The 17500-nt window shown below is 36.7% G+C and overlaps 1 protein-coding gene across 4 annotated transcripts in view; it reads left to right on the plus strand.

Annotated features, from left to right (window-relative positions):
- Positions 1 to 13446, plus strand: part of LOC128863814 (uncharacterized) — a 47399-nt gene extending 33953 nt beyond the window's left edge. The window contains exons 1-8 of one of the 4 annotated variants that reach the window (XM_054103176.1): positions 4776 to 4850; positions 4969 to 5294; positions 5364 to 5489; positions 5615 to 6027; positions 8744 to 8949; positions 9100 to 9263; positions 9441 to 9582; positions 12641 to 13446. In XM_054103176.1, the coding sequence (XP_053959151.1) occupies positions 5288 to 5294; positions 5364 to 5489; positions 5615 to 6027; positions 8744 to 8949; positions 9100 to 9263; positions 9441 to 9582; positions 12641 to 12692 (1110 nt within the window). In that variant the 5' untranslated portion in view covers positions 4776 to 4850; positions 4969 to 5287 and the 3' untranslated portion in view covers positions 12693 to 13446. Of the gene's footprint in view, positions 1 to 4775; positions 5295 to 5345; positions 5490 to 5614; positions 6028 to 8743; positions 8950 to 9099; positions 9264 to 9440; positions 9583 to 12640 lie in introns of those variants that run through there. The other 3 variants (XM_054103175.1, XM_054103177.1, XM_054103173.1) reach the window with 3 other exon arrangements.
- Positions 13447 to 17500: the final 4054 nt, after the last annotated feature.

Below are 17500 nucleotides of genomic sequence, written 5' to 3' on the forward strand. Positions count from 1 at the left end.
GAAACTAAATTAATAAAAATATTTTTCTAATAGCGGTCGCCCCTCGGCAGGCAATGGCAAACCTCCGAGTGTATTTCTGCCATGAAAAAGCTCCTCATAAAAATATCTGCCGTTCGGAGTCGGGTTGAAACTGTAGCTCCCTCCATTTGTGGAACAACATCAAGACACATACCACAAATAGGAGGAGGAGCTCGGCCAAACACCTAACAGAAGTGTACTCGCCAATTATTTATTAAGACCTATTAGTGCTGTTTACAGTGGCTTTAAAAAGTCATCTTGGTTAAAAATGAAGTTAAATCGTGAACATTTTTGTGGACCTTTTTTTTCAAATTTTTTAAGTGGATTAACAAGACAAGAATCCATCGATGCATTAAAATTATAACCATACTTTATTACCGTAAAAAACTGGCAGAAATAACTCTCTTGAGGTTGCTGTCCAAAATCAATCGTTGTGCCAGAAAATACCGATACTGTGCGTAAAATGATTTAGAAGCATCTCTTACAGTGCGCCACTTACGGTGCGATGAGGCATCTTTAGGCATTAGTATGAGCATCAAATAGATTTTGCCCACACAATACGAGTATGAGAAATGCGTTGAAAATGCTACTGGCCAAAATGCTTGGAAAATTGGTTCCAATTGGTTTATTGATCATCTAAAGGGTGGTTAAGTTTCAAGGGCTAGTGTTGATTTTGAATAAAATGCAATTTGTTTAGGGAATTATTGTCATTTCTCTTTATTATGATAATGTTGGTATGGCTCAATTACGTGTAGAACAAAATATTGGCCATGGCTGCCGTGGCCTCGGCAGCACACCCCCATCCGATGGTCCAAATTTTCGACAACGCTGAGGCATAATTGAGGTCTATGCCGTTAATGTGCCGAATTATCTCATCCTTTAGCTCTTGAATTGTTGCTGGCTTATTTACGTACACCTTTGTTTTCAAATAAGTCCAAAGAAAGAAGTTCAACGGTGTCAAATCACTTGATCTTGGCGGCCAATTGGCATCGCCGCGACGTGAGATTATTCGGCCATCAAATTTTTCGCGCAAAAGAGCCAGTGTTTCGTTAGCTGTGTGACAAGTGGCACCGTCCTGTTGAAACCACATATCGTCCACATACATATGTTCCAATTTGGGCCATAAAAAGTTCGTTATCATCTCACGATAGCGAACACTATTCACAGTAACTGCCTGACCGACCTCATTTTGGGAAAAATACGGCCCAATGATGCCGCCGGCCCATAAACCGCACCAAAGAGTCACTCTTTGTGGGTTCATTGGTTTTTCGGCAATCACTCTTGGATTATCATTCGCCGAAATGCGGCAATTCTGCTTATTGACGAAGCCACTGAGGTGAAAATGTGCCTCATCACTGAAGATGATTTTCTTCGAAAATTGGTCATTCACTGTTGCCATATCCTGCCACCATTCTGACCATTGACGACGCTTGAAATGATCAAGAGGATTTAGTTCTCGAGTCGATTGCACCTTGTAAGCGTGTAAATGTAAGCCTTTATGCATAATGTTCATCCACGACGAACGTGAGAGGTGCAATTCTTGATACGACGACTAGTTGAGGTGGACGGCTCTTCAACCACACTATCGCGAACAGCAGCAATATTTTCTGCAGTACGAGCTGTACGAGCATGCACTGGTGATTTCACATCTCTTACAGACCCGGTTTGCTCAAACTTTTGCACAATTTTTCCGATTGTACGCACATTTGGATGACTAAATTGACCGAAAAAATCACGAAGTGCGTGATATGCATTTTGATTTTAACGCCCCTTTTCATAATAAGCCCGAATAACTTTAACGCGTTGCTTGATTATGTATCTTTCCACTTTTCAAATTGAGTTAGTCTGAAATGAAAAATGTCAAATGAAATACAGAAAAAAACTTGACGTTTAGGTGTGGTTCACATTCAACATCGGTCCTTGAAATTTAACCACCATTTAGATAATATTTTGGAAAAAAGTATAAAACATGGACTGAAAAGTCCCGGGCCCAACAAAGAAAACAGGTTTTTTTTTTGGTTCAAAATTAGATTTATTGATCAACGTAATTTCCATCAAGAACAACGCAATCATTCCAGCACCGCGCTAACATTTCAATACCACTTTTGTAGAACGATTCATCATTTGCCTGAAAATAGGCCTCAGTTTCAGCGATAAACTATTCATTCAGGCAAAATTTCTTACCGGCGAGCATTTGTTTTAGGTCTGCGAACAGCCGGTAGTCGCTGGTAGTAAAATCTGGGGAATACGGTAGATGTGGAAGCAATTTGAAGTTCAATTCCCGTAGTTTTGCTATTGTTTTAATTGACATGTGAAACGGTGCGTTGTCTTGATGAAACAAAACACTGAGCAAATCCAGTTGAAAAACCTCAGGCACCCATTTTGAACTCAGCTTTGTAACAATCAAATGTTCATGCAATATAAAGCCAAAACCTTTTTTTGATATATTTACGATGTCCGCTGGCTCAGGCAACTTCAAATTCAAACGATTTTTTGCTTGTTTTTTGGTTTGATTTTTTTATGTTTTTTTATGTTACCGCCTCATCTGGATGTTCACTGCGTTGTGCATCATCGGTCTTTCTGTGTCTCTATCAGTGTCTTTTCTGTTTCTGACGGAGCGAAGTCCTCATAACATTTTTCAAGCCATTGCTTCGCCTGAACGGTATTTTTCCCGTTGCTTGTGCGCGACTTATAGCCAAAAACAACACACTAATGATGCCACAGCCACTGTGTTCCCCAGATCTGGCCCCCCTGTGACTTTTTCTTGTTCCCGCAACTAAAGAGGCCCATGAAAGGACGACGGAACGCTGCGATTGATGAGATAAAGGCGGTTCGATGCCGATGCTGAAGAAAAAAGAGGTTGTCTGTAAAGTCGGTTTACTGACGATAGTTTAACGTGACAACGTCGTAAGAAAATATTGATGGAATGGTTGCAATTTTCAAAACAAAATTTTAATTTTATTTGTTTGATAGATATTTTGTATGGATATAGAGGAGGAGGTAAATGGAATTGCAATGGAATAGGTCAAGTTACATTTGCACAAACGTGAAAAATTACGAAACATTTATCAAATTCATGAAAGATATCTTCAATTTCGATTGTGCATCAGACGTTAATAAGTCAACAACACTTAGAGGCATCATCATCGATTTGACTTTCTCAAGACACATTACACTTGAAACACTCCCTTTCATTTCCTATTTTTCCTATTATCGTTTATTCTCAACAGAGAATTGGTTCATTACCATGCACACAGGAAGAAGGCATATGCAAATACAAGTATGTGAATTTATATACAAATGCGCATATACATACATATACATACATATATATGCTCACTCAAGTAGGACAGAGCCAGATGTCGAACGTTGCCGAACGCGGGGGCCGATTGTGTTCTTTGTCGTTCGTTCCGCGCTCTCGCTTGCAGTTCAAGCACATTAGCTTCCATTTGCTTGCGTACGGAATAGATTCGTATATTTGATATGTCCATATGACTTGTATGCATCTTTACATATAGATTTGTTCTTTTTGAAAATTGCGCGAAATTGTATATGTATATGCATGTTTATATACATATATTAGTATACAACATATCTTTTAAGGTATATGGTAAATATTACCATACATTTTTTCCTTCATATATAATAAAAAAATTAATAGTAATAACATTAAAACAACAGGTATTATTAACAAACTCGGTTTTATTTTAAATTCTTCAAGTAAATCAAATTAATAATAATCAATAAGAAGGCATATGCAAATACAAATACGTGAATTTATATATGTACATATGCGCATATACATACATATATACGCTCACTTAAGTAGGAGAGAGCAAGATGTCGAACGTTGCCGTTCGTTTGCTTTGTCGTTCGTTCCGCACTTTCGCTTACAGTTCATTCAAGGTAACGACAATGAGCAAGGTAACGGCAAATGAGCAAGGTAACGACAAATGAGCAAGGTAACGACACATTTTTTCGTGCGTGCAGCCGGCTAAATCGAATTATAAGACGTTATCACGTCAAAAAAGTGAAGTGCTTCGAAGATGGGAAAAAACGTTGGCACAAGTGCATAAGTGGGGATTACTTTGAAGGGGACAAAATAGCCATTAATGAATAAATAAATAATTTGTGTAAAAACACAAAATTCGCGATACTTTTTGAACACACCTCGTATTGTTTTTCCATGATAGCTTGCTATCCAAAATTACTCCAAGGTACTTGGCGTGGTCTTTAAGAGTCAGTTCTACGCCGATTAACTTCGGGGGTTTCTGAACAGCATAAGTTGGTCTGGGCGCGCGATGAATACTTTTCTCATAGCATCGATTTTCATAATATAATTCTACGATTTGTAAACGTTGTTGAGGCGCAGGTCTTTCCATGATATAATTATGCATTTAGTTTGACAGTAGTCACGCGTAATCTGTCAGAAAACCTATTGAAAAAATTACCTCCTATTTGATCACCCATTACATAAATATCGAAATATTTATTTTGTTTGGCGATTTTGAAATCACAAACAGTAAAACACTTTAATGTTTGGCAACATTGTTGCTATCTACGATGTGCCTTTGTATGTTGCATATCAACAATAGAATATCTAATTTTGGAACGGCGCGTTCATACGAAACACTGAGCGAACGTGAGCGCCAGCCAAGAGCAAACAACAACAGGCAAAAGTAAATTTGAACTCAGCAAAGCGAAAAAGGCTATAAAAATTGCGTGACGGCGATTTTGAAATCCAAAATGAAATAATACTCGAATGGGCTACTAAAATATATGTACGTGCATAGTAGCGGGCAGCAGCTGCCTTTGCCAACAACGTGTTGCTCGTATGTGCATAAACGTTTTTTTTGTATTTTGCGCTAATGAAGTGATTGTTTTTGCATACAAATGTTGATACAAATGTTATTGTTTTTCTTTTTTTCTAATGTTGGGATTGTGTTTTAGGGCTTCAGGCGTAAATTTGGTCGTTTTAAAAATAGTCGATTAGATTAATTGGCGCGTGAGCAAGAAGCGTTAGGCGTTTACTAGGAGCAGCGCGTATACGCATTGAACAGCCGAGCGGTCAGTAGTTCATTGACAAAGGCGAGCAAAAGTAAAAGTAGCATTTGAAAGTAGATGAATTTGATTTCACGCAATAGCAAAAATCAAGTGCAACAAGTGATTGAAGTTTAATAAAGGCATTGAAGCAACTGGAAAACATATAGAAAAATAATTATATTGAAAAAAAATAATAATATTAAATTAAAAAGGTGTATCCTCAACAATGATTGGTAGGCCACAAAGTGACTTAAAAATTTTTGATTACCGCCTCTTACGTGAAGTGCTACTTATTTTTACAGAACTAATCACTTCGAATTCAGCAATAGATTCGTTGCGCCGAAAGCTGGAAGATGTGTTGAAATTGATGCTCTTAGTCTGGGCACGCGAATCGCATGTAATCTCCAAGATTACAGCCGGCGAAAGGGGTATATACTATAGAGCGGGTGTAAACCACTACAAACATACATTCTTTTACACATCTCATAATTCTCTCAGTGCAAAAAAAAAAAGAAAAAAAAAATTAACAATTCATATTTTCTCTATTCCGCAGGCGTTGACAAAACTATTGTGGTAAAGAGTGAATCCGGCGAATTCGGCTTTCGCATACATGGCTCGAAGCCGGTAGTCGTTGCCGCTATTGAACCAGAAACACCCGCCGAAAGTTCTGGTCTCGAAGTGGGCGACATAATTATCTCTGTGAACGGCGTCGAAGTGTTGGATAAACATCACACCGAGGTGGTGAAGATTGCGCACGATGGCTGCGAAATACTCGAGTTGGAGGTGGCGCGCACCATTGGCGTACTCATGCACGAGCAGCAGGAGCCACCCAGCCAACCGATCTTTAGCGGCTATTTGTGGCGGCAGAGCGGTCAGGCGAAAGGCGCACCAAATACGAAGAAATGGGTGCGACGCTGGTTCTCGCTGCGGCCAGACAATTGCCTTTACTACTACAAAACAGAGGATGTAAGTGGTATAGCGAGATTTTCCGATGCATAACACAAATTTATAGCCGAGTGCATTACTTCAGTAGGATATTATAACTATGGGCACGTAATGATTGGCTACGAAATTAAAATAGGTACAGGTACAAAATATTCAGAATGTTCAGCGGAATCGATTTAGCTATATGTATATGTTTGTCCGCTCGTCCGTCTGACTGTCAAGACGGAGTATATATGTACATATATGAAAGAGTAGTGCGCAGCACAACAACAAAACAACAGTTTCAGAAATTAGCGGGCATACATATATTTTCTATCTTTAATTTGTCTCTTTTCTTTACAAAATTTTAGTGGTAACGGGAAATGATTCAGAAATTTTATTGATGCAGAATGATAGGAAATACTCTAGAGTTTTATAGAAATGAACCAAAGCTCAAATCGGTTGAGTAGTTTCTGATTTGTGGCAGTTAGAAAATTAATTTGATCATTTTTTTACACTTTTTGGCTAATAGCCGCGCCTCTTTTGTAAGTTCATGCATTTTATGACAAACAAAAACCTTCCAGAAGAGATTAGCTTCATAATACAAAAAACCTTGTGCAGATCGGAGCATTCTGCGCAAAGTTATTAGCTTACATGCATATTTTGCGACTTTATTTTACAAGATTTTACAAGAGATTTTAGTGATAAGTGAAGCAAAATATTTAAAATTTTCTATGAAAGATCATATGAAGAAGAAAAAGATAATATAGTTAAAAACAAAAATCGAAAAACACTTATGTTGGAAAATGGGCATGGTACCGCCTATTTTCGCCTAAACATATACCGTTTGTCAGGAAAATGTTTTGATATATTGAAGTATATATTTACGTTATTTGCACTTCTTTAACGCAACCTATCGCTTCTTTTTGCATTTGGAGAACCTTTAAAAATTATTTTATTAACTTACTTAGTCTTGCCATAAATTCTGTGACAAATTTTACAGTGCATACGGCGAGAACAAATTCACAGAAATAAGCTTCACAATTTCCGCTTTTGTTCGTATGCATTGTCTACTCAGAAATTATACTCAGTTCCGTGGCAAATTTCGCTTGTTGATAATGGAGTGGAGAGCTAAGAAAAATCGCATTGCAGTGATTGCATTACAAAAGTGTGGTAAAAGCGCAAGTGAGATTTACGAATTGCTGAAAAAACATAAAACTTCGAGAATACTTCTGTGCCGCATGATCAATCGTTTTTCCCAAACGTCTGAAGTGACAGACAGAAAAAGAAGTGGTCGTCCTCGCATGGTTTGAACCAGTGCAGTCACAAAAGCCGTTCGATACAGAATTCGCAGAAATCCTCTTAGAAAGCAGAAAATCAAGTCCAGGAAAATAACGATCAGATTCATGTCAAGACCAATTAGAGATGATCTCCATATGAAAGACTTCAGTCGCTCAATTGGTCATCTTTTGACCCCACAGATGTAAGCACCTTCTTAGTTGGCATGCGGTCAACGGGCATGAAAATATTCTCTTCACAGATGAAAAAATTTTAACTGTTGAAGAAGATTTTAATAAGGAAAACGACAAAATCTATGCTAATACGTCTAAAAACGCAAAACATTTGTATTCCAAAGATTCAGCGCGGCCACCATCCACCTTCCGCAATGGTTTGGTGGGGAGTGTCTTGTAAAGGCGTTACATATCTTCATTTCTGCAAAAAAGGTGGTAAGACAGAGGCAAAAGTGTACCAGGAGGATGTCTTAGAAGGCGTGGTGAAACAGTTGAGCAGTACTCTCTTCAAGCGTTGGATCTTCCAGCAAGATTTCGCTCCAGCCCATAAAGCAAAACTCACCTGGCAGTGACTAAAAAACAATATTCCTGAGTTCATAGCTGCAGAAGATTGGCCGTCTGGAAGTTCAGATCTGAATCCATTGGACTACAGTTTGTGGTCAGAATTAAAGTACATAGCCTGTCGAAGTCCACAGAGAAATTTGGAGAGTCTCAAACAATCTTTGGTTCGAGCAGCAACAACAATTCCCATGGAAATCGTGCGTGCTGAATGGCCTAATCGTTCGAAGGCTGCTGACCATGGCTGAATGGTGACCATTTCGAATGGAAATTAAAAAAAATAATAATATTTACATGATTTATTTAATCTGAATCTTAAACTAACTTCATTAAAAAAAGGATTGTAATTTCATATCTATAACGCGCTTAACTTGTAACAGATCTTATGACAGGACTAAGTATATTTTTTTTTAATAACCGCGCCACTATTGGCTTATGAATTATTTATATTTAAAGAAAACCATGAGAAAATACATATTTTCTTAAGCACTATGTCTGCATTTCCCTAGATTAGTAGATGTCAACACACTTCCTTGACACACTGTATATGAAAATTACTAAGGAAAATCTAATGTTTAAAAAAAAGGGCTATCGGTACTTGGTAGATTATAAAATTTGTAACTTCACTCTGTTTTGACCGGCCTAAGATTTTTAGATGGTTGCTGAAGGAAGGTTTAAGTCTTAGAAGTTTATACGTATTTCATAACTCTCATATGTTATCGTTTTTACATTTTTCCAACTTCGAAGATTATTTATTGCCAATTCTCTTTTAAAATTACGAATGAAGATTGAAGTAGTTTCGATTGTAACTCGATATAAATATAAATTCATATATATAAAGTTCAATATGTTCCTATTTTTTTGTAATTAAAATTTCATTTGTCTTTTTGTTCTACTCAAACGTCTAGGACACACAACCCGTTGGCGCTATGATCATGGCTAAACACACAGTTGATCACTGCCCGCCAGAGGTCGGCAAGCCGCACGCCTTCAAAATTGATTCCGGCGAAGGTATACCACTGTATGTGGCTGCTGACTCCGAGGAATTGTCCAGCCGTTGGATTAAGTTGCTGAAGCAAGCGGCCACACAGGGCACACCCTGGCTAGATAATTGGTAGCTAAGCATTTACGTTTTTTATTCAATTTTTTTTTTTTTTTTCAATTCCAAACTACCAAGAAACTGTAATCTTTTTCTTTTTATTATAAATTTCTATTACTTTCCTTACCCCCCGCTCTACTTGCCACTTTCTCCGGCTATGTGCAGCGCTCACAATCTCTATCAACCACCGAGCAGCATTACACGTCCGGACTGTTTTGGCTACCTGCTGAAATTGGGCTCCCGCTGGTGTGGCTGGTCGAAACGCTACTGTGTACTGAAGGATGCTTGTTTGTATTTCTATCAGGATGCGAATAGCAAAACGGCATTTGGTGAGTGCCTTTATCGGCGTTAATGTAAAATATTTGTACTCCTTTTAAATGCACTTTTTTTGTTGTATTTTTGTAAGTTTCTTTTTTTGTTTTTGCTTTTCCGCTTTTGTGCTGTTTAATACCTAAACAAATGTTTACTGTTTCCTCTTTCATTCTCTACATCTTCTCTTTGTCTAGGTATGGCGTGCCTGCATGGCTATAAGGTTTCGTCAATGTCGACTAACGCCTCTGGTAAGAAGAATTCCTTTGAGATTATTCCACCAGAGACTAAATTGCGGCATTACTATTTCTGCACCGAATCTGAGATGGATAAAAAGAGGTAAGTTTGCAGGAAAATGTTTATAAATGTAAAAAAATATCTTTACAAGAAAGTTTGTGAGGTGCCGAGGGATATTTTAATAAGTTGAAGCCTTTTGTGAAAAAAAATTTCATATTCTGTATCCTGTGCTGGTACCAATAGTCTACACTTGAATCGAGTAATGGGAAAAGTAAGGTTCTCACAAAATACCGGAGAATGCCAGCAAGCCAAATTTGAGCATTCTGGTCTGCGGGCCTTTATAAGATGGAAAGATAAACTATAATACATGGATCTTAAAAGAGGCAGGTGTATTTACCACCACCTTTCGCCGCCGTCAAAGCCGAGTGGTTTGGGGATGGCGTGAGTCCTATTCGGGAGGCCGTAAGTTCGAATCTCCGTGCATGAATGAATAATAGAAAATGTTTTTCCTAATAGTGGTCGCCCCTTGACAGGCAATGACAAACCGCCGACTGAATTTCCGCCATGGAAAAGCTCCTCATAAAGAACCATCTGCCATTCGGAGTCGGCTTGAAAACCTTCATTTGTGGAACAACATCAAGACGCAAGCCACAAATAAGAGGAGGTGCTCGGCTAACCATCTACCAGAAGCGTATGCGTCATTTCTTTGTTTTTTATATGCTACCTTGATTAAAAATTTCCCAAAACAACCGCCAGGAGACGTTCTGAGTCAACCTACAACCTATGCCTACCTAAATTTTAACACCGTCTTGAGTAAATCCACCTCTGTACGTGTTTTCGATTTTTTATATTTTTAAAAATGGATTTGAATTTGCATCAACGAACTTGTATCAAATTTTAGTATAAAAATGGATTAAAAATGGATGCGAAAGCCTTAGGAATGATGGAAAACTGTTTCGGTACTGATATTCTATAGAAAGCAGTCGTTTAGGAATGACAAGAACGCTTCAGAAGAGTTCGCGAGCCTATCGAGGACGACGAATGAAGTGGCAGGCCGCCGACAACGAAAACTGGTGAAAATATCAAGAAAGTGAAAGAAAAGATGATCACTATCCACAAACTAATCATCAGAGAGCTGACATAGGACTTGGACATTGTTTTGTGGATCCGTTCAGGACACCGCAGCCAACGATTTGGGCTTGCGCCTCGTCGCTGCAAATTTGGCCTCAAAGTAACTAAATTTCATGCAAAAAAGGGGCGGCGTTTATATCGCTAAATATACGACTTTCAAGGTTGAATCCGATCCAACATCACCCAATCAAAGACAACATTACTAGGTTTATGAATTCGGCATATTCGGCATGCAATCCAGATATTAGGCGACTGAGTGGAGAGCTCCGAATGAATCAAGCCCAAAATACCCACGTTGTTTTCAGTCAAAAAGGAAAGAGATGCTCATGGTTTTTAGGAACTGCAGCGGCATTGTACACGACGAGTTTTCGCCAGACATTTATTAGGGTGTTATGAGAAATTCATGTGAAACAGTTTGCCAAAACAGAAAAGATTCGTGGGAAAACAACTCGTGAATTTTGCGTCATGATAACGCAATGCCATCAAGAGCCGTGCATTTTTGACCAAGAACGAATCGAATACTATCCAACAGCAATTGATATTATCTGATATGGCTCCCAGCGATTTTGATTCTGATTTCTATTTGATCTATTCAAAAAACCAATACGGCGAGCGCGTTCCAAGAGTCGAAAGGAAGTATTGGAAAAATCGAAGACGTCTCTGGTGGCTATACCCAAAATAGAGTTCAAAAAATGTTTCGAGAGCTTTCGGTTACTATTTACTGGATACCAGCACACAAAGGAATAGAGGGAAATGAGGGAGACGATCAGGCAGGTATTCGCTTGCCGAGATTGTGCACGTCAGCCATGTACCCATCACTCTGCTTTCTAAAAACGAAATTAAATGAGGACATAGCTCTGGAAATGCAGTCGATATGAAAGCACTCAATCTCGTACAAAACTGCAAAAATTATGCTAACGACTTGTAATACGAAAACTACAAACGTAATTTTATCACTGCCTAGGAAAGATTGCAAAATATTGGTTGGAGTACTCACGGCGACTGTCCCACCCCACATCACGTAGCCAAAATGGAATGGAAAATGGCCAGAGCTATCAGTGTTACACATGCAACGAAGCGATGCTAGGGCTACTTTGGATTATCTTTCTTTGCCACTTTCTTTCTCTTTATAGGACTCGACAAATGTGCCTGGGATCAACATATTTTTCATCCTTCAAGGACATTGTTGACAAAAGGCTGAACCGTTTTTATAACTCGCCATGACGTACATTAAGAATGACATAAAATTATATCTTTAACTCGTGATTCATAGCACTGGCAACACAATGGCCCCTAGGGGTCTAAGTGAGATCTTTTTACAGATCAGGCACTACCTTAACTTACTTTGCAGTTGATGAGAAGTACTTTGAAGGCGATAATATCACTTGTGAGGAATAAACTTGCATTTGGATTTTTCGAATAGATTCCGCTAACTTTTTGATCAGGGTCGTGTATAAATTGCCATAATGTTGATGTGGTGAGGCGCGTTTTAAGTTTACTAACTCGAACTCCTGTAATTTTTTTAAAACCTATTGTGCAGTGTGCAACCCATAATGCAGGAAGAGAAATGTGGATCCGTTGCCCAATTTACACTATGTTTCTTTTAGCCATTGCCACAGCGTCCACTGCTGATTGTTGTATGCTTCTGAAATAGTTCACTGGCACTCTTAATTGCGTCTGACTCAACGGTGGTCCTTAGTTTGTCGCATTCGTAGGCGCGAGTTGAAATTAAATTAAAGTTGAAATTAAATTAAAGTTGAAATTAATTAAAGCATTGCGACACTCTCCTTTTAAAAATTATGCACGTTTCTTCATCTCAAAAGGCTAGAACTTTTGGCGCAAGAAAATTCTTCTTCAAAAATTCGTTGTTAAATTTTGGATTCTATAATTTTTATTTTAATATTTAAAATTTTTTTTATATTTATTTATAAGGTTTTCCATCTTAGAACCTCCAAATAAATACTAGGCTTTAAAAAATTATATTAAAAATTTCTCAATAATTTTCATTCTATTCTTTTTTCTTGTCTAGATGGATTTCGGCTCTTGAATATTCCATCGATCGTTGGATAAAATCTGGGTAACTAAAGTTGAGAACGATTGGGAGTAAACGCAAGCGTAGTTTCAGTTACTACTTGGAGTGAAATGTGAGCAAAGTGGAAGCACTGGGAATGCAAAGCGCCAAAACGGATTGAATTTGCTGCCAAAATAACCCAAATATGAAAAAATATTTTTGAAAAAAAAAAATAAATTAAACAGAAGTGAAAACCTATAGATTAAGCATAGTTGGGCAAAGCAAGTAGAAATAAAAGCACAAATGATTACTATAGTTTAAGAATTCGAAAAATTTTTCGAAAGAAAAGAAACTGCATAAAAAAAAGAGAAAAGTAGCAGAAAGAAAAACATAAAAACTAGCGGGCTTAAGCAAATGAGGAAAAAGCGACAAAGGTTTACAAACCAAGTAGAAAATATTTTTGAAATTGCTGTAAATAGTTCAATTTGAAAAATTTAAATTTTGAAAATTGTAAGATTTAAAATTTAGCAAATTTAATAAGTCAAAAAAAAAAAAAAAAAAAAAAAAATAACTGCTGATAATTAGTTTTATGTAAATACATAGAGGCCAAAGTTAAGTAAAATGGAATTTGATTTAATTATTGTAATTTATTGGACTAAAGAAAAATAGAAATTTCAGCATTTAATGGAAAGTGATTCTAATTGCCAACCAACACCACAAATTAGAGTGACGATCACTAAAAATAGCTTTAGAGGATATTGCAGAAAATATACATAAATTATATTAAATATTATTAGCGAATAAAAAGTAATAGGAAACAAAACTTTGAGAAGAAGAATTAAAGAAAAAAATAAATAAATAAGAAATATATGAAAAATAAATTAAAAAAAATGAAAATTAAATGAAAAATAAATAAAAATTAAATGAAAATGAAAGAAAACATAAATGAAAAATAAATAAAAAAAAAAATGAAAAATAAATGAAAAATGAATAAAAAATAAATGAAAACTAAGTAAAAAATAAATAAAAAATAAATGAAAAATAAATAAAAAATAAATAAAAATTAAATGAAAATGAAAGAAAACATAAATGAAAATTAAATGAAAAATAAATGAAAAATAAATAAAAAATAAATGAAAACTAAGTAAAAAATAAATAAAAAATAAATGAAAAATAAATTAAAAATAAATGAAAGTTAAATAAAAAACAAATAAAAAATAAATGAAAAATAATTAAAAAATAAATGAAAACTAAGTATAAAACAAATAAAAAGTAAATGAAAAATAAAAAAATAAATGAAAATTAAATAAAAAGTAAATTAAAAATAAATTAAAAATAAATGAAAAATAAATAAAAATGAAATAAAAAATAAATAAAAAATAAATGGAAAATATATGAAAAATAAATAAAAATTAAACGAAAAATAAATAAAAATGAAATAAAAAATAAATGGAAAATAAACGAAAAATAAATAAAAATTAAACGAAAAATAGAGGTAAAATAAAGAAAAAAATAAGTAAAATCAAATGAAAAAATGTTTGCATATAGAAAATTAATACAATTTTAATTGACGAAATTACGCAAAAATAAGAAAAGTTGCATACTTTTATTTCCAATTTTTTCTTAGAAGTAGTTGTGGTTCCTTTTATAGAGACAATTCACACAAAAGAAAAATTAATCTTTGTGTAGTTAACAAATTAGCTTTTACTGCGGCTTAGCTCATATTTTAAAATATTTTTACAATTTATTTATATTTAATTTTTTCACAATAACTGCAACTTGTGAAAATAATCAATGGTTTTAGGTATTTCAAATACGAAAGCAATTATAAAAACATACACACACACACAAGTACTGATCACCAAGTCTTATGGTAAAATTAAATTTACAAAGAGAAAGATTAAGTGAATTAATATGTATACATATATATATATATGCATACACACGCACATACGTGTGTACATAAATAAATTTAAATAAATTAAAAAATGTGCATAAATGCCGATATTGGATTAAAATTATGTAAATGTATTGTGTCGTAATATGTGAAATTGTCGATTTTGCTTTTTAAAAATATATATAAATACTTATAAATTAATGGTACATCTGTGCATGCATGAGTGGAATAATTTTTTGAAAATTGAAAAATAAAAAAATTAGCAAAACGAAATTAGATAAAAGGTAATACACACAACTAGGGAAAACACATGAAACACGCAAGATTAGTTACTTTAAATGCTGAAGCAAAGTTTAAAACTTAAATTAATTATATAAAGAACACTTTTGATACGTTGCGAAAGCGAGCGAGCGAACGGGCAAGCAAGCGGAACAGCGCAGCGGCTGGGCTGTGAGCGAAAATCGTGAAACGAACTATTGTAGGCAGACATGCACGCCGCGACAAAACGAGAGCACATCCATAGTGTGAACGGTTCTGAATTTTTTTTTTAAATTATAGTATTTAAAATTATAGTTTAAAGACTTCGCGACTGGTAGCCCATCAAATTAGTAGTATGAAAGTCAGCCAAAAAATCTGCACTATGACTGGGTATGACTGGACAATTCTCACAAAGGCTTTGGCCACAGTAGACAGGACAGACAGTCTGTGCCCCCATTTCCTTGTGACCCCATTTCCTTGTTTTTTTGTTTCTCAATGTGTTTTTCTGAGAGCAGTGGTTTTGATGCTGTGGGACTGTAGAAAATGTTCGCCTCCTTCAGTCGACGTTCGATGGTGTTGCTACTCACATCTATTCCCTTTTTAGCAAAAACTGATCGCGCTTGGCATAGTCACAAAGAAGGAACCCACTTAAAAAATTAGACTATCAGTTTATCCTGCTTTTTTGTCGTCACTCGCTTTAAGCCGCACTCGTAAAAGTTATCAACATTTTTGTACACCTTATACCGCTGATTCCACATCACAACAAACTTTTTTAATTTTTTAATTACTTTTGCAGCCGCGGCGTAAAATAATTTCAACCCTTTCGAATGGCCTTTCGCGTTCTTCTCACTCATTTTTGTTTGGTTGCGTTTACGGGAAAGTTTCGAACGACACTAACCTGAGTTAGTACTGGCGTCGTAGCTCTAGTGTGGGACTATTACTCAGCAAAAGCAGAACAAAACAAGAAAAACCCCGGTTCTGTTCTTCTGACACAGACTGTAAACGGAGGATCAGACTACGTTATTCCACAAGTAAACTTTGGCAAGAGGCATGGTTTTGTAATAGAGCAGAATTGCTGGCTCGAGGACTTAAAATCCGACCACTATAAAGGGCGGAATGAGTAGAAGCGGCTGTCTTCTGCCTGCAGTTGTTCTCCAAAAGTCTTTCAGGTTTCCTGATCACTGTAACATATATCCAGCTGAGATCTATACTGCAACTAAAGGAGCTGAATTAGCGTTGAACTTTATTACCCTCAACATTCCCAGAAATATCTTCATCGATAGTCAAACTGCTATTAAAGCAACAATCGCTGTAATGACTAGCTCGGAATGCGTGCAAAACTAGAGATCCAAAATGCATGAGCTCAGCGAGAATAGATAGGTCACAATTTACTGGATACCAAGCCTCAAGGGAATAGCAGAAAATGAGAAAGTTAAGGCAAACACCCGCTTGTCGGATGAGTACGTGGAACATAAATCCCGCACTCTCAGTTTTGCAGACGGAAATTGACGAGGAACTAATTCTAGAAGCACAGCCTACGTATACTATATATATTTCTTTTTTTTTGTTTTTTTTTTTTGGTGGGTGAGGTAAGGTTCAAAAGGCCTTCGCACTTACAGCGACCGTCGTCAACTGCGTCGAATGGTGTAGCCACTAAAATAATTCCTCCTCCTCTTCTGGGGAGACTGCCTTCCCGGACCTACTTTGCATCACTTTGGGAAGGCCCAGAACGGTGTTCATTAAATGAACCAATACTATTCACCCACGTCTGGGTCCACCATATTAGCAGCCAGCTCCATGCTATAGCCTCGTCTTCTAATGTCCGTGCGCCGCCATACCAGTGGTATGTGTGGCATGCTCCCAGGTTCCTCTCACATGGACGTATAGATGTTCTTTCTTTTGCATATGTCGCAGAACAGAAACATCGGAAGATGTTGCGATAATATGATATCGTCTTATGCCGTCATGAGCACATGACTCGAGCGTCTGTGATTCGTCGTCAGTTTGTAGACAGTCCCCCTCCTATCGAGGGCTGATTTTTTTCTCTGCGTTTTGTGCTGCCACTCCTCACGTTGCAGGTGCAGCATTGTCCTCTTTGCAAAAATTTTAGCTGCGATCCAACAGTCATTTCATCCACACATGTTATTCATTAAGCTGCTCAGCTGTTCACCCAAGACTAACTCAAGCGTTCGGTGTTCTTCGTTGAAACGATCAAAGCATGTAGAAGAACACGTGCTCCGCGTTTTCTATTGCATTGTTGCAGCTTGGACTGAACGGAATGTCCTCCATGTGATGGAGATACTCTATGAAATATCCGTAATCGCTCAATATTTGGGTTAAATAGCGGTCTACGTCTCCGTGTCTTCTGGTCACAAGCACAGTCTATATGAAAAGCCTCGACCTCACACAGGATTGACAAAATATTGCTATGAACTTGCAACACGAAAACTACAAACCTTATTTTATTACTATCTATAAAATACTACAAAATATTGGTTAGTGTACTGACTGGACATTGTCTCACTCCATCATCTTCTTCCTCTTTTCCTTCAGCTTAGCATCACAGTCCTTGGTGTCTCTATCTCAGGTCTCTATCTAAGGCTACCTCCTTCCACCGCCACATATTTAGCTTTTCAAGGTCAACTTTCACGTCTTTGAACCATCTCTTTCTGGTGCGTCCTCTTCTTTGGCCTCGAACAGAGCGTAATTCAATTGCCTATCGA

The sequence above is a fragment of the Anastrepha ludens genome, chromosome 5 (assembly GCF_028408465.1).
Source record: "Anastrepha ludens isolate Willacy chromosome 5, idAnaLude1.1, whole genome shotgun sequence".
In the NCBI taxonomy this organism is placed as follows: domain Eukaryota; kingdom Metazoa; phylum Arthropoda; class Insecta; order Diptera; family Tephritidae; genus Anastrepha; species Anastrepha ludens.